Raw genomic sequence first — 15,215 nt, forward strand, 5'->3', positions numbered from 1 at the left:
ACCAAAATGGACGTAAATCTTCAAGTGCTAGCAGATTCTTGGTTTGATTCTATGATACTGAATTTATTTTTTTATGAAGGTTTAAGCTTTGAGAGAGTTTAAAGTGTTAAAATGATGATGTCTCTCTCAGAAAAGTGTCTGAAACGGGTAGTGAGACGTATTACAGCTTTAAAACGTCGATAATAATTCTAAAAAAAATGAAGTTTACAACTTTGCAGGTTTCGTCTATTGCGAGTTATTATTAAATCATAAGGGACCACCGTTTTTTTTAGCAGAACCAGTTATTGTGTCCTATTAGGTTTGCGTTCAGCAGTGTGTGCAGTGTTTCCTCTTTCTAATGGAAACGTTTCTTGACGTTTCTCTTTGACTTAGAGCCTGATGGTGGCAAGACTCTGCAGATTTTATATGAAGAGGTGGACGAGTCTGAGGTTGAGACCATTCATGTCCCATCTCCAGCTCTGGAGGAGCGGAAGACAGACGTCTACAGATATCCACGGGCAGGTATGTATGAAGACATGGAAAAGGGATCATGTTTTTCACATGTTGGATAAAAAATGCTACCAGGACTTCCATGTCGGCAAGATACAATAGTTCTTTAATGTGTGCAGATTCATTATTAGGAGACTGCCACTTTTGTTTTACAGAATTTCTGAAAAATCGTCTGTGGAATTAAACTTTTAGATTAATAATTTGGTTGGTGGGTGGAAACTTTTTGCTATAGTTTCCATTTATTTAAGGTCAGAAGTGACCCTGTATGACTAAATAAACATTTTTAATAAGAAACAAAAATAGTTTTTTAGGGATACATCCCAAAAAACAAGTACACTAATCAGTTAAAGAATTTGACGCTCATCAATATTAGACAGATGTTAAGACATCTCATTAAACCACTTGTTGGAGCCCACAGGTGCTCAAACCATCTTGTTATTTTGTTTGTTTAAAGGCAATTTGGTTTGAGTGGGGTTCAGCAGAATAAAAAAAATGAACCAAGAGGTTTTTGAGTAATTTCCTTTTTGATCTACCTCGGTTAAAAAGAGAAAAAAGAAGATTTCAAGTCCAAATGTCAAGACTGAACTTCAACACGACGACACCTGGACGAATGAAAGCCTCGACTCAGTTTCTGTCTAGAATGATTCTGACTTTGGAGGGCAAAGTGTACTTTCAGTGTTTATGTTCATGAATGAGGACAATGTTGATAGATTGAGACTCGATTTAATGTGTTTCCAGGCAGCAAGAACCCAGAGGTTACTCTGAAGATGGTAGAAATTAGGACAAACAACCTGGGAAGAGTGAGTGCCACATGCTACATAATCCAGTAACATTGAAACAGGAAGCTTAAATGTAGTTAGAGTGCTGAGCTGTGTTTGTGTTAGCACCTGTAGATTGTCAGCACACAGGAGAAGGAGTTGCCCGTTCCCTTCCCCAGCATGTTTCCAAACGTAGAGTACATCACCAGAGCTGGATGGACGAAAGATGGACGATAGTAGGTTTCCTTTAAACTGTGAAAACCAGTTTTTTTTTAAGCTTGCACATATTTAAACTCGGCATTAGAGGGCTGAAGGTTAAAGCTCTTCGTCTCTCGTCAGTGCGTGGGCGGTCCTGATGAACCGACGACAACAGCATCTGCAGCTGGTCCTGCTGCCTCCTGCGCTCTTCATCCCCGCACATTCAGACACAAGCCGAATATTGGAAGCTCTGGAGAGCATTGGAGACACAGTCCATCCCTTCATCATCTACCAAGAGAGCAGCGATATCTGGATCAATGTGAGGTCCAGCACCACAGCTGTGTCAGACTTCCCCCTTTCGATTCCTCTCATTTCTGATGGCTGTTTTTCCACACAGGTCCACGATATCTTTTATCCTTTTTTGCAAACTAGTGATGACGAGATCACCTTCATCACAGTAAACGAGTCCAAAACTGGTTTTTGCCATTTGTATAAGATCACCTCGGTGTTGCAGAGGGGCAGCTTTAACTGGATGAATGGCTACACACACTCTGAAGGTACACAGATGCATGTTGGGTAATTGGGAACAGAATAATTGTTCCCGTCATCTGAATAGATTTGCTTTCAGCTTGTGAAACCTGTGTTAGTCTGTCTTCTGATGGGATGTTTTTGTTTGTTTGCTTTCAGGGGACTTTGTGTGTCCTGTCAAAGAGGAGGTGATGTTGACAAGTGGAGACTGGGAGGTTCTGGCCAATCATGGAGCAAAAGTAAAACAGACACTCGAATGTCAAAAACCAACAAAATACAATTTATGCACGCACAACTTGAAATTACACCCACTGAAAACTAACTACGAATTTAAAACGGCTCCTACGCATACACATCTTTAAATAGTACACACCAATCACCTGACACACACACACAACCGTTTTTATGCACAGATCAGAGTTACAAGTGCTTTAATTCTTTGCAGATCATAAAACCTGGTCACTGGTATAAGCAATGCTTGGCTATGCTTTAGTTGCTCTAATATTTAGATCTATTTTGTTTCACTTTTAGAGAATAAATCACCAAATTAAGAAATCTGCTGGTTTTAGATAAAAAAAAAATATTTAGTTCGTACTTACTGCTGCAGCATCGTACAACAGAAGCTTTGGTTCACAACCTCAAACCTGCAGTGATGTGATGTCTGAGCGTAAACGCCACCGGCAGCAGCAGCACAAACACAGGTGAAGTGTTTGCATTTCATCCAAATGAGTAAGCTGTCAGACCTCAAATCTCCTGTGAGATAAATGCATTGAACACACCACAGAATAGTTTTCTACTTCCCTGTATAATATTGATCGGAACATGTATTTTTTCCTAAAGTAACCACTTTAATTGTCCTTGTTTTTTTTTGTTTAGCGCTCATGCAGTCCTCAGATTTGGGTGGACGAAGCAGCAAAGCTAGTTTACTTCCAGGGAACCAAAGACTCTCCTCTGGAACACCACCTTTACGTGGTGAGCTACGAGTGGCCCGATGAAATCGTCAGGCTCACCAAACTGGGCTTCTCCCACAGCTGCTCTGTGAGCCCGGTATGTCACTCGGCACGCTTCACCACCATCGCCTCACGAAAGGGGCACTTTAAGCATGCGGCGTCAGCAGTTGTCGTTTTGGTTTTGTCCAAGCACAAAGGCAGCAGATATTCCCATGAATCAGCAGAAGTGTTCTCCCTCTTCCTCATTTAACATGTAAAGCTAATGGATTTATTTTTTTGTGTGGTGGCGGTGAGACTGATATTCTGCCTTTTCCTCCTTTACACAGACTTTCGACATGTTTATCAGCCACTACAGCAGCCTGACGGCCTCTCCTTGTGTTCACATCTACAAGCTGGTGGGCTCAGACAGTGACCCGCTCCACAAAGAGCCAGAGTTCTGCGCCAGCATGTTGGAATGCTCAAGTACTAAATCCCGTCTATCTTCAATGTTTAAAACTGTTTTCATTGTCCACAATTTTCTTCAGACTTTGAAACTTTCTAAGAATTGACGCTCAGGTTGTTGTCTTTATCAGATCTCAACTATGAACCCAACTGTCCAGAAATCTTCAGCTTCACAGGAAAGTCGGGCTTTAAGCTGTACGGCATGCTGTACAAACCACACAACCTGGTCCCAGGCAAAAAGCATCCCACCGTCGTCTTTGTTTATGGCGGTCCACAGGTGTGTCTCATTGTTTCATCTATATGCCTCACTGTGAGGGACTTGTAACACAATTCACCCACAACCTAATTCAAATTGCTTTCCATTATAAGATGCAAAATAAAAGCTCAAAGATTCCATTGTTTCTTAATTAAAACAGAAAAATCAAATATTATAATAACCTTCAAAAAACATTTTAAAGAGCAAAGAGTGCAAAGAAAATCTTTCAGTGGTCTAAGGTGATCTATTATGTATTTAGCTTGAACTTGAGCATAGTCAGAGTTGGAGCTTTTCTAACATCATCAGAGGATTTTAGCAGCAGAAAACTGAAGCTTTGCTTTACTGTCGATTCCTGAATTGATCAGAGTCGAGGAGGTTCATGTGGGACGAATATGCTGGACATAAACCCGTGAATAAGTATCTCTAGGCGGGAGTTAGTAACATTTTGATTATGGAAAGTTTCAAAGGTGATTAAAGGCTGAAGATGTTCTAAGTTGACTGTGACTTCAAAAGTTCAAGCCCAACTCCATGATTTTTATCCTGAGTTTTAGAGAGAAAGACTCTAAATGAGAGCTTGGCAGCAAAAAGTTGTTCTAGTCCAGTGTTTCCCAACCCTGGTCCTCTGGGAACCCTGTCCTGCATTTTTTTAATCCTACACATCTGCCTCTAATGACTGGCATTGTCAGGCGTCTGCAGATCTTGATGATGAGCTCAGTCAGGTGTGCATAAGCAGGCCGACATGGAAAACAGGTAGGACACTTTCCCCCCCTGAGGAGCAGGGTTGGGAAACACTGTGTCCACTGGCTCATTTAATCTGTTGTGAGTTAAATATAAATCTGAGTGTCATCTGCATAATTGTGAGAGAAAGCACAATTTCTAATAAACAGATGGCATAAAGGAATATATCAATTGAAGAAATGGACCCCGTAGTACCATGAAGTAAAGGCTCCAACAGACTTGTGACCCCCCAAAATGGATTAAACGGATTTAGATGCTGGATGGAAGATGGAACCCTAACTATTTAGGAGCAGTACTAAAAATGCCTATGCAGTCCCTATGCACTCAGATTCAAACCAATGTTAAGACAGGAATTTTCCTAAATCAATTCTTAGTGGCTGTGAAAAGCTGCATTTCAATTATTCATTCATAAGTGTGTAAGGATCAACATTTTTGTGTTTTTAACGGTTTTTCTTCACTCCTCTCAGGTTCAGTTAGTCAATAACTCCTATAAAGGAGTGAAATATCTCAGACTAAATACTCTGGCATCTTTGGGCTACGCTGTGTTGGTCATCGATGGGCGGGGCTCCTGCCAGCGAGGACTTAAGTTTGAAGGAGCCGTGAAGGACAAGATGGTAACGGTCCCATCTGACTCTTTTAGGACACATAAATTTTCTGACAAGTTTATTCATTTATTTTTTAACAGCCCTAGTATGAAATGTACCCACTGTTTTCCTTATTCAGGGTCAGGTGGAGATTGAAGACCAGGTGGAGGGTTTGCACTACGCAGCGGGCAAATACAAGTTTGTGGACCTGAGTCGTGTTGCCATCCACGGCTGGTCATACGGGGGCTTCCTCTCCCTCATGGGGCTCATCCACAGACCTGATGTGTTTAAGGTGAAGAGACTTTTCTGCAACAGTTTGTGTATCTGTGGAAACGGTCAGCTTTTCTAATGTCTATTTATACCCTCCCAGATGCTATGAAGTGAAAAAAAAGAACATGAATATGAATGCCAACCTACTTTTTTCATCAGACATGTTTTAAGTGGCTTCAGTATTTATGAAAAGTGGAATGGAATGAGATCTGAATCCATTAAAAAAAGGTTTTTATTGATTAGGTTGCCATTGCTGGAGCTCCAGTGACCTTGTGGATGGCGTATGACACGGGCTACACGGAGCGATATTTGGACATGCCTGATAAAAACCAGAAGGGATATGACGATTGCTCCGTGGCCTTGCATGTTGACAAACTTCCTAATGAGTGAGATCATTCTCCATCCTCTTACTTTACAGTCTTCATTTATTAAAGTCCCACTCCGATCATCTTTTGATTTATTTTCAAAGCGTTCTTTTAGTTATAATAATGCCGTTTCGGCCCAAAAACCTGTGTTTCATTTTCTAGAATAACGTTTCTGCAGAGCGGCAGGAGTTCATTAGACATCTGCCTCCAAATTGTGGGCGGGACTGTTGGTGTGGAGCAACCCCACCCCCCCTTTCCTTCCCCGTTGCCGAGAGCACACATTTTCTACGCAACAAATATGATCTTTTTCAAACGGGATTCTTGCACTGGATTTATGATTTGAATAAAGAAATACTCAAAACTGAAAAAACTTTAGTCTTCTTATATCCACAACCACACAAAGTCATTGTCAAACTAACAACTGAAATGCAAAGTTTCGTCATGTCAAATCACATGAACAGAAGATGAAAATGCAATGCAATTTAAAACTTAATTTTTGTAATAAATGCCCTTCATAATGAGAAAAGTGGCACTAGAAACATGTCAAAAACATAACTTTCATCGGAGTGGGTCTTTAAATGAAACAAATGAACCTTTTTATGGATTATATTAACAGCTGTTCAATGTGCAGCTTTAGTTTCTTTACAAAAACATGTACCTGTGCATGTCATCATGGGGACTAACAGTGAACATCCTTGCGCTTGACACAGGCCCAACAGATTGCTGATCCTGCATGGGTTTCTCGATGAGAATGTACACTTTTTCCACACTAATTTCCTGGTGTCCCAACTGATCCGGGCAGGGAAACCTTACAGCCTGCAGGTATGAGGATTTGCTGACCTTCCAATCACAATATTTCACATCGGTTTTGGACTTGAGTTGGTTTTAAACTGAGGCTTTTATTTTGTGGGTTCTTTTCTCTAGATCTATCCCAACGAGCGGCACAGTATCAGGTGTCCGGAGTCAGGAGAGCATTATGAGATAACGCTGCTGCACTTCCTTCAAGAGTACCTCTGATAAACCCCCCCCCCCCCCCCCCACACACACACACACACACACACACACACCCCACACACACACACACTGTTTTTCCTTCACTGCATCTGTGATCATTTTGCCTTTTTCCAAACCTGTTTACTGTCTCACTTTGATTTTCTGAATGCAAGCAACATCAAACCTCATTAAAGCTAACAAGCGGCTGAAAGGAGCTGCAACCTTTATTGCAGTCTGATCTCCGGACACGATTTTTCGGTCACAGTGATGTGCACAGTAAGAGCATCAACACATGACCCCGAACCCTTTTTAGGCTTCATCAACAGTACGTCCAAAAACAAGCAGAGGGCGCTGTTGAGCCAAACAGGGATGGAAAATGGGGTTTGCTTCATCATCAGCAGTGTGATTTGGATAGATATTCACAGAAGGACCTTCTTTACTGAGCATTCACCCTGTCTTTTCTTATTGTCTGGTGCCAAGTCTTTTTAACAACCACTTTTTGGAAACCCAACTGACAAAGATATTTGCTGTTCTCTGTTTCACTGGTGTGAAGTTTGCAAAAACTCAGATCTTAAGAGCACACAAGCAACTCTTAATCCTCGGTTTTTTGTGTGTGTTCCTGTTTTGAATTTGCCTCTGATGTGCTGTATGTTTTCTTTTTATGCGGTTATACTGGAAATTTTATCAAGTAATGTCATGGGAAAAAAAAAGAAAACATTTACGGATCTTAAAGCATCTGTAGAAGTTGGGGAAGTAAAGTGGTGAAATGTTGATGTTTTGCTTTAACTTTATTGAAAGCTTCTCTTTCCTTTGCTGTTGAAGACTTTTGCCTTGGTGCCAACAAACTGATCCGAAACACGCCGTGTGAAAGAACTGTTGGCAGTCAGAGGTGCCTTTTGGGAGATGAAAAACACCTCATGTTGGAAAATGATTTCAGGGAGTCTGCTCCGGGACCCGAGACAAAAAAGAAATTGCCCTGCTTCTGTCTGAGCAACATCTCTAAGATGTTCTACCATACGTGGATAAATGTATTGTCAGAAACTGGAAAAGATAAAGAGAAGTGTAAAATCCTTTTCACAGTTTGTTTTTTTTTAAATATATTTTTATTTTTTTTAAAAAGGTTAATAATGAGGATTAATCGGACATGAAAATCCAAAGGTTTCAAGCTCTATTTTGACATTTTAAAGTATAAGCCTAAAAAAGGAGAAGTAAAGCAGGAAAATTACAGGATTTAAGGAAGTCAATCTTTAAAAAATGCTGCACTCAGCTTAAAACGATTTCACAAATTTTACAGTCAATTGTTTTATAGCAGTTTTTATTTGAATTTGCCTTTGTTTGTAACTATCATTGCTCTTTCCTGTTTTTATTCCAGCAACAGCCACGTTTTCTGAGATTATTCCCGCCTACCTGGTGTTATACAGTTTAATGTAAATCTGTTATCAACTAAATAACCAAATAGCAGTTTTATGTTAATCTCCTGAGACGCAGCAAATCATGACATTAGTACGTATCTAATCAGATACAAATTTTTATAACACCTGCATTTATGCTTTAACATAAGAACCATTAAAGATTTTATAAATGAAAAAAATAATAAATAGAAATGGTCCTCTTTACAATCTATAATGTTTATTCTCATCCACAGTACAAAAAATGCTTCAACATTCAAATCAAATGTTTAAAATACAAAAAATACTTAAGGTAAATACATATTAAAAGCCCTCATAAAGGGCAGAATGTCAGAGTCAATGTGACTGAAAATGTCCACTGAGACATGAAGTTCTCATATGCATTGCTTCGAGGGCTTGGTCAGTGCATCAGTCAGTAATGTGCGAGTTCCAGCTCCTGCGTTAAATCCTTCAGTAGTTCAGCATCCGAAGTGAAAAAGCATCACTTCCTTCAGTCTGATGTGTTTTCAGTCCATGAGGAGTGGCTCTGTCTCTGTGAGCTGATCGAGAGCGCCTCCTGCCTTTTGGTGTGTCTGCGGAGCATCCCAGGCCTCAATGCTGCAGCATCTAACAACACATGAACACACAGACATTAATACACACGTTTAGTTTTCTCCTTTTAATTGCAACACGGATGATAGAATAGGTGCAGTGTATTGAGGTTGATGCTAAGATTTAGCAGCAAATTTCTAAATTTGCTGCTAAATCTTTTTATGGTTATCTTTCTTGGCTGGGATCAATCAAAAGCTGACAGTCGGTGACATTTAGAAGCTGTCCTTTTCTTTGATCTTTGAACCGTATTTGCACAGATCTGCCAGCGCGTCGAACATGATAAACTCTGGTCGGGTGAACCGGTTTTCTGGTGTCGTTTTTATGAGCTGTTCTGCATGTGCGCAGTCACAGACGATTATGTAAAAAGAAAAAAATGGTGGCGCAAGAAGCATTGGCTTAAAATTAGGAACTTTGCACCTTCTCTAAATCAATCATCTATGGTTTTCTGTGCAGGAAAGTAAAAAAGTTACCTGCTTCAGCTCTGTTGTGCTGTGCCTCCCCACTTAGGACCATTTCTTCATCTCTCCGTCTGTGAGACTTCATTCTCTTGTGTGCAACCTGCAGAGCAAAGCCAGAAGGTTAGGACCACTGACGTTAGCGGGGCTTGGTTGAACGGATCTCTCGTCTTCAACCCACCTTGCTCTGCAGGGCTTGTAGGTGCAGACTCTGTTTCTCCAGCTTGTCTTGTTGCTGCTTGATTTTCTCCACCAGCTGGTCGATGCGTTTATCCTGAGCTGCCATCAACCTCTGCAAGCAGCAGGTGACCAGAGGGTCAGTTATTCGGAAGCTTTGCTTTAAATATTTTAGCTTTGACTATTTTAAGACGGACAAGGACGACAAAGATCCTTGTTCACACTCACCTGGATGAAGGAAACTCCAGAGTGATCGCTGTCGTTGCTGTCCAGCGTCGGCTCTTTCAGCACCTCCTCCAGTCTGTCCATCCTGGAGGTGATGTCTACCGTCTGCTGCTTCACCTCCCCCACTTTCACCTCCACCTCCTCAGCCAGCTGTCCCAGCAGTCTGTCCCTCTCTTCCACCTCCTGGATTTTCGCCTTCAGAGCTGCGCCCTGCTCCTCCTGCTTCCTCTCCAGCTCGGCCACCGTGCTGTTGAAGGCTTTCAGTTTGCCGGTCACATCTCTCATCTGGGCTTTGGTCTTGTCCACATGCTCCTTCAGCCCCTGGCCGAGCTGCAGGAGGCCGTGGGCCACCACATTCACGTCGTCCCAGGAGGCGTGCTTGCCTCGGCTTCCTCTGTCAGTGGGGAAACCAGTTCCGGCGTGAACCAAAATGGTCAAAAGAAGGATGAGTATCTTAGGCATCTTCATCTTTGTGTTTGGTATTTCTTCCTCTTCTTCTTGTCTCTCTTGTCTGTTGTCTGCTGCCGAATGGCATTGTGAGATTTTTATAGCCCAGAGGGCTCCTCTGATTGGCTGCTTCGCGGGAAAGGAGGAAGAGGAGGGGGGAGGAGAGGCGGGACATGATGAAATGAAAGATTTAAATTACTAACAGTGAGTGATGCAGACATTTCACAAGAATCCATTCCTCCTGCTTTAGCATAGTTTTTTTTCTTCGATGAAATAATCCCTCACACGTCACTTGGCTTCAGCTGTGCTCCAAGTCATGTACCATTGTCCAAAAATGGCCACATTTTTTCCTAACCCAGAGGCTCCTGGCATTCACCAAAACCTAAAACTCGAATGTGTCCGTCGCAAGGCAAAGAAAACACTACTGTCGATGTATTTAGATATGTTCAAACTTTACCGATTTTTACTGTTTCAGACTTCATTGATGCACACAAAGGCCTTTGAACGCGTCTGTCCGGCTTCATTTATCTGCTGTCTGGTTTGACGCACGCAGCCAGCTTTCTTATCCTGAAACCATCCCAGTTTTACAGCTCAGACACACAGAATAACTGATACCCGCAGTCACCAATGACTGCTCTCAGCTGTGCCGGCTTTATTTTTTTATTACCTCCTCGGTGAAAACACTGATAGCAAGAAAGGCTGTGGTTTTATCTCTGGGAGAAGCTGACTGTTGGCCCGGCGAGGAATGCAGGGGAACATCAGAGATGGAGCAGCCACTGTGAGAAGTAGGGGAAAGTTCAACCCCTCTGGGCCTTTTGACTCACTGGTTCCTGACAAAGTCCTAAAATCACAAATGCATGCACACTCCCAGACGCCAGGCACGTGGTGTGCTGACTCAAAAAGCACTCACTCCAGGTATGGCAGCCTGAATATTCCAGATCTTTTTAGACATACATTTATTGATGAAAAATAACCTTTATCACTGCAAAAACATGCCCCTTAGAAATAAGTAAAAAATGTTTACCCCATTGGCAGACTTTCTTTAAAAAAGTAATGTATAAATCTGCCAACACAATGGTCTAAGGGCTTTTATTTGTAAGAATGCTTGTCAATAAGAAATGTTTCATTTTCCTATGAAAAAAAATACATTTTTTTTGTTGCAAGAATCCGTTTTTGCAGTGTAAGATTTTGCTTTTTTTCAACATTGTCAGACTATAGTCGCAGATTATTTTTATTTAAAAATTAAGTTTTTCATCAGGCCACTCAGCTGTAGGTGGATGTGGATATTTCTTGAAGTCAAAGTGTCCAAGAAGCTGTTAAATGCCCTTTGGGGTCACCAACTGCATGGAGAGGGGCAAAACAACATTCCTTGTTGGTATTTTCCACCTTTTACAGGTTTACAGGACTCAATGGGGTTTAAGGAATGAGTGAGGTATTTCATACATTATATGTTTATATTATTCAATCGTTTCTTTCTGTGTTTTAAATGCTTTTTTAACTTGAGCAAAGTGCAGCCTGTCCCTGCGGTGGGAGGCTTTTGTTCCCACTTCAGGAGGAACACTGGAGAACCCCCCACTGTCCCGGCTGACGCACATTTCTGCACGTATCCTCGAGCCTCCTACCCTCAGCAGACGTTTGGCAGGATCCCCGCACTTCCACATCCCGCTGGAGCTGCGTCAGGACCGCAGACGTGTAAAACACAGCACAAACTGTTCGGCCGCTCGGCGTGGTCAGCCTCTGCTTGGCCGCACGAGCTCCCACATATCCGAGCGCGAGCTCGCTGTGTTTCCTGTTAGCTCCACCACAAGTTTGGCGTTTCTTTAGAAAAAAAAACATGCTTTTTTTCTTAGACTATGCCTAAAAAATTGAAAAATAAACTAAGATTTACGATGACAAAATATGTTTTCTATAAACAAAAGCAGCAAAACAAACAAGAAAACAACCATACTGTGAAAATAAGGTTTTACTCTCTACCGCTCCCTCTGGTTGTACCTGAACATTTTTGTCCCAAATGGCTGAAGCTTTTTTTCTGTATTCTTATTCTAACAAAAACGAATTTTAATGATAATTATGTTTTAGTTGTTTAATAAAACATAAAAATGTCTAACCAGAACTGGTTGTAGGTCTTGTTCTGATTGTATTTTCATGCAAAAACAAGTTTTAATGGTCAAACCAGTTTAGCTGGAAAGTTAACTTTTTTTTTAAAAAAAAGTTGTAATTTCAGAGCTTTAAAATGTGTAATATTATATAAACATTTGACTCATGAATTTAATTCCAGCTGTGAAAAAACACGTCAAGTTTCTGCTTTTTGGTTATTTTGGAGCCAAAATGGTTTGAGGCATTGGCTCATTGTAAATGGTTTTATGTACATTTTTGTTTTTATTCATTGGGCATACCTAGTTTTTAACCACCGTAGCTAGGAATAACACATTTAACAAAAGTTGTTTTTTTTTTTTCTTCAAATTTATTCCTATATCAGCGGAGGCTTACTTACGTGCCAGAAGTCCGGCCTACAACTCATGGCGAGTTTCTGATGAATACAGCCGCTCTGCAGAAACTTTGTCCTAGAAAACGACACAGTTTTTTTAATTTTGATCTAAAGCAGCATGATCATAATTAAGACCACTGGTAACCCTTGTGCTATCCTAGGCACTTTAACATTGGGAGTTGGGTCATCTAGACCCACTAGACAGTGAACCTTTTTTCTTCAATGATTTGTGATCTTCACATGGATTATATGAAATCTTTCCACCTTTATCCACCTTTGTCATAGTAGGGAGAACACGTCAATGTAAAGGTGGGGTCATATAAGATAGCACAAGGGATAAAATAGATCAAAAGATGATTGGAGTTTGTGCTAAAACGAGTTTGACACTTTAACACAAACTTGTGAAGCAGAGAAAAATCTATCAAACAAGCCTCTATCAAAATGATGTTTTAGCATATAAAATGATTTGCATTTTATATGCATGAATGCAGATTTGAACATAAAACATAACAGTGTTAAGGAAAGTTTTAATATCTTTTTTCAGAATTCTTTTTGTGGTTATTCCATAAAAACATAAAAGAGACTCCTGCTTGTTTTTTCCCCTAAAAATTCTGATTATTTATAATAGACTGTTTTGTCCTACAATTATTTTTCTAAATTTATTAAATAATTATGTAAAAATATATACTGATTCTTTGCTTTAATTGACAGTGTCCTTAACTTTTTCTAACTGTTTCTATCGCAACATTTTTTTTATATTTTGTTCACACTGAATTTGACAAAAATATTTAAAGTCACTGCAGACACTCCCCATCCCCAGGGCACAGTGTGTTCAGCTTCCAACTGTACTAAAAAACAGCCTGTGTTGCTGCTTTATTTGGTTGTGCATTTAATCTGTCTCTCGGTTCACAGGTCTCCCCTGTCTCCCCCGTCTCACGTGATCAAGCTTATTATTGGATGCTTTTTAAAGAGCAAACTGTGTCCAGTTCAAACCTGTGAAGCTGGGGAGATACACAAACACACACTCAGCTGTAAGTCATCAGAGAGCAGGCACGTGCTGAACGTGTTCTGGCCTCTCATACAATGACTTGCCCTCCCTGAACTTGTTTTCCCCTAAGATTGCAACTTCAAGTAAATCATTCAAGTAAAAAACATGCAAACCCAACGACTCCTAGTTTAAGGAATTCAGAAAGTGAGTGAATAAATAAAAACACATTAATCCTCTTCATCAGCCTTACTCTGAATTCTGTGGCAAAGTTCATCAGATTGTGTCGTTCTAACTGTGTTTTGGTTTGGCTGTTGAATGAATAAAAGTGTGTATCATTAGGAGCTACATCACATCAGATCTGGGTGACTCTGGCTTTCTGATAACACGTGAAAACTGCTTCCTGACATTTATCTGAAGATATCAAATCACAACATGCCCTTCTTTTTTTAGAAAAAGACACTTTGTTAACAGAAATTTGAAAAACAAAATCGGAAAATTGTTCATGAATTTACAGCGGGAACATCCCAAACGCTTCTCCATTCACATGTGCATGCATGCCTTTTTGTGGAGGGGCGGAGCAAGCCTGGGTATAGGCAGCAGTGGGTTAGTGTGTGAAAGTTCAGGGTGCTGTTACGTGTCTAGTATGTTGCATCAGCCTCACGGGCAGAAAATATCCCTGATTCCCCTTTCGGATCAAACCTGCTCTGCTCATAAAAGTTTCTGCTGTCTGAACGTTTGATATGAAACTATCAACAATTTGATATCCAGAAACAAAAGTAGAAAGTCATGATTCATAAAATAGAAATTTAAGACAGCTTAACTTGTAACACGCTTTTATCAAAGTGGTGCTGAAGAAACACAGAAAAACAGATTAAATTCCCACGTGCATAAATAGACAATACTCAGACTCCTATAATCCCACAGCAAACAGCTGCTACAATATTATTTTTTCCCACATATCATCATACATATGATCACTCGGGGCACTTTCACACTGAGCTGTTTGGTCTGGACCATAGTTTGCTTTTTTGGCTAGTCTTCTTCATCAGCCACAGACATAGGTCACCTGATCCCTGCTGTGAAACAAACAAGCAAACTCTGATCTAAATCAAAACAAGTCTTTTTCATCCATTGCAAGGGAATTCAGGTGCCATTTACTACAGTGTAGTAAACCTACTGCAGAGTATGAGTAAAAGAGATAAAACCAATTAAATGCCCATTTAACCAAACAAGATTGCTTCCAAAATGCAACACAGGCAAAAAAAAAAAAAAAACGGAATAAAGAAAGTGCTAAGGCATTCTTACTAATAGAAAAATAAATAAAGGTAAATAAATAAGCAGCAAAATTATTACAACAATCCCCTAAAAATGAATATTTAGATAGGATAAAAGCAGCCATAACTGCAACAGAACAATAGAGAATTAAAACAAATCTTGTCAGTTAAAAACTACAGCTCAGTGGTCCAAAGGGGATGGGATTAAGTGTCTTATTTATACAACAGTTTCAAAAGAATGTTATTTCAGGCTAAAACTGATAGTGGTAAAATTTTGGTTTACCATTATAATTTTTTCATTTGCCAAATTTAAACCTAAGGAGAACCCATGGGATCAAATTTGGCCTCATTTTTTGTTTAAATATTTTTTTTATTTTTAGTTATTACTATGTTGACTTCTGTTAACTGATGCCTCCAAAAATGAACAAATAAAACAAACAAACAAAAGGTCAAATTAACTTTGAAAATTGTTCTTGAGTTGTGCAGCATGTCCAACATCAAGAAGTTTGAAGCCACTTCAAAAAATTTTTTGTAAAGGATGTCAGGAAAGAATCTGTTTTTTGAGTACCATGTAAACATTAGAATCATCAG

The 15,215-nt window shown here is 40.1% G+C and overlaps 2 protein-coding genes across 4 annotated transcripts in view; one reads left to right on the forward strand and one right to left on the reverse strand.

Annotated features, from left to right (window-relative positions):
• The window catches only part of LOC101166542 (dipeptidyl peptidase 9), a 14,196-nt gene extending 6,551 nt beyond the window's left edge, over window positions 1–7,645 (forward strand). For both annotated transcript variants that reach the window (XM_023954243.1, XM_023954242.1), the window contains exons 8-21: window positions 373–501; window positions 1,228–1,289; window positions 1,383–1,483; window positions 1,587–1,764; window positions 1,843–2,002; window positions 2,133–2,212; window positions 2,850–3,020; window positions 3,250–3,385; window positions 3,496–3,641; window positions 4,826–4,972; window positions 5,082–5,234; window positions 5,456–5,598; window positions 6,288–6,399; window positions 6,502–7,645. In XM_023954243.1, the coding sequence (XP_023810011.1) occupies window positions 373–501; window positions 1,228–1,289; window positions 1,383–1,483; window positions 1,587–1,764; window positions 1,843–2,002; window positions 2,133–2,212; window positions 2,850–3,020; window positions 3,250–3,385; window positions 3,496–3,641; window positions 4,826–4,972; window positions 5,082–5,234; window positions 5,456–5,598; window positions 6,288–6,399; window positions 6,502–6,594 (1,811 nt within the window). In that variant the 3' untranslated portion in view covers window positions 6,595–7,645. The remainder of the gene's footprint in view (window positions 1–372; window positions 502–1,227; window positions 1,290–1,382; window positions 1,484–1,586; window positions 1,765–1,842; window positions 2,003–2,132; window positions 2,213–2,849; window positions 3,021–3,249; window positions 3,386–3,495; window positions 3,642–4,825; window positions 4,973–5,081; window positions 5,235–5,455; window positions 5,599–6,287; window positions 6,400–6,501) is intronic.
• A 532-nt stretch (window positions 7,646–8,177) lies between these two features.
• LOC101167195 (angiopoietin-related protein 3) lies at window positions 8,178–11,620 on the reverse strand. 2 transcript variants are annotated; one of them, XM_004067916.4, is made up of 5 exons: window positions 11,497–11,620; window positions 9,431–10,000; window positions 9,207–9,317; window positions 9,041–9,128; window positions 8,178–8,585 (listed from the first exon to the last, which is right to left on the reverse strand). In XM_004067916.4, exons 1-5 carry the CDS (start codon window positions 11,533–11,535, stop codon window positions 8,470–8,472), a joined length of 924 nt encoding a protein of 307 aa, XP_004067964.2. In that variant the 5' UTR covers window positions 11,536–11,620; the 3' UTR covers window positions 8,178–8,469. The 2 variants fall into 2 exon arrangements, with proteins under 2 accessions (XP_004067964.2, XP_020558050.1); XM_020702391.2 differs by having other exon boundaries at window positions 9,431–10,003; window positions 11,497–11,550.
• Window positions 11,621–15,215: the final 3,595 nt, after the last annotated feature.

Source organism: Oryzias latipes, chromosome 4 (genome assembly GCF_002234675.1).
Source record: "Oryzias latipes chromosome 4, ASM223467v1".
Lineage (NCBI taxonomy): Eukaryota > Metazoa > Chordata > Actinopteri > Beloniformes > Adrianichthyidae > Oryzias > Oryzias latipes.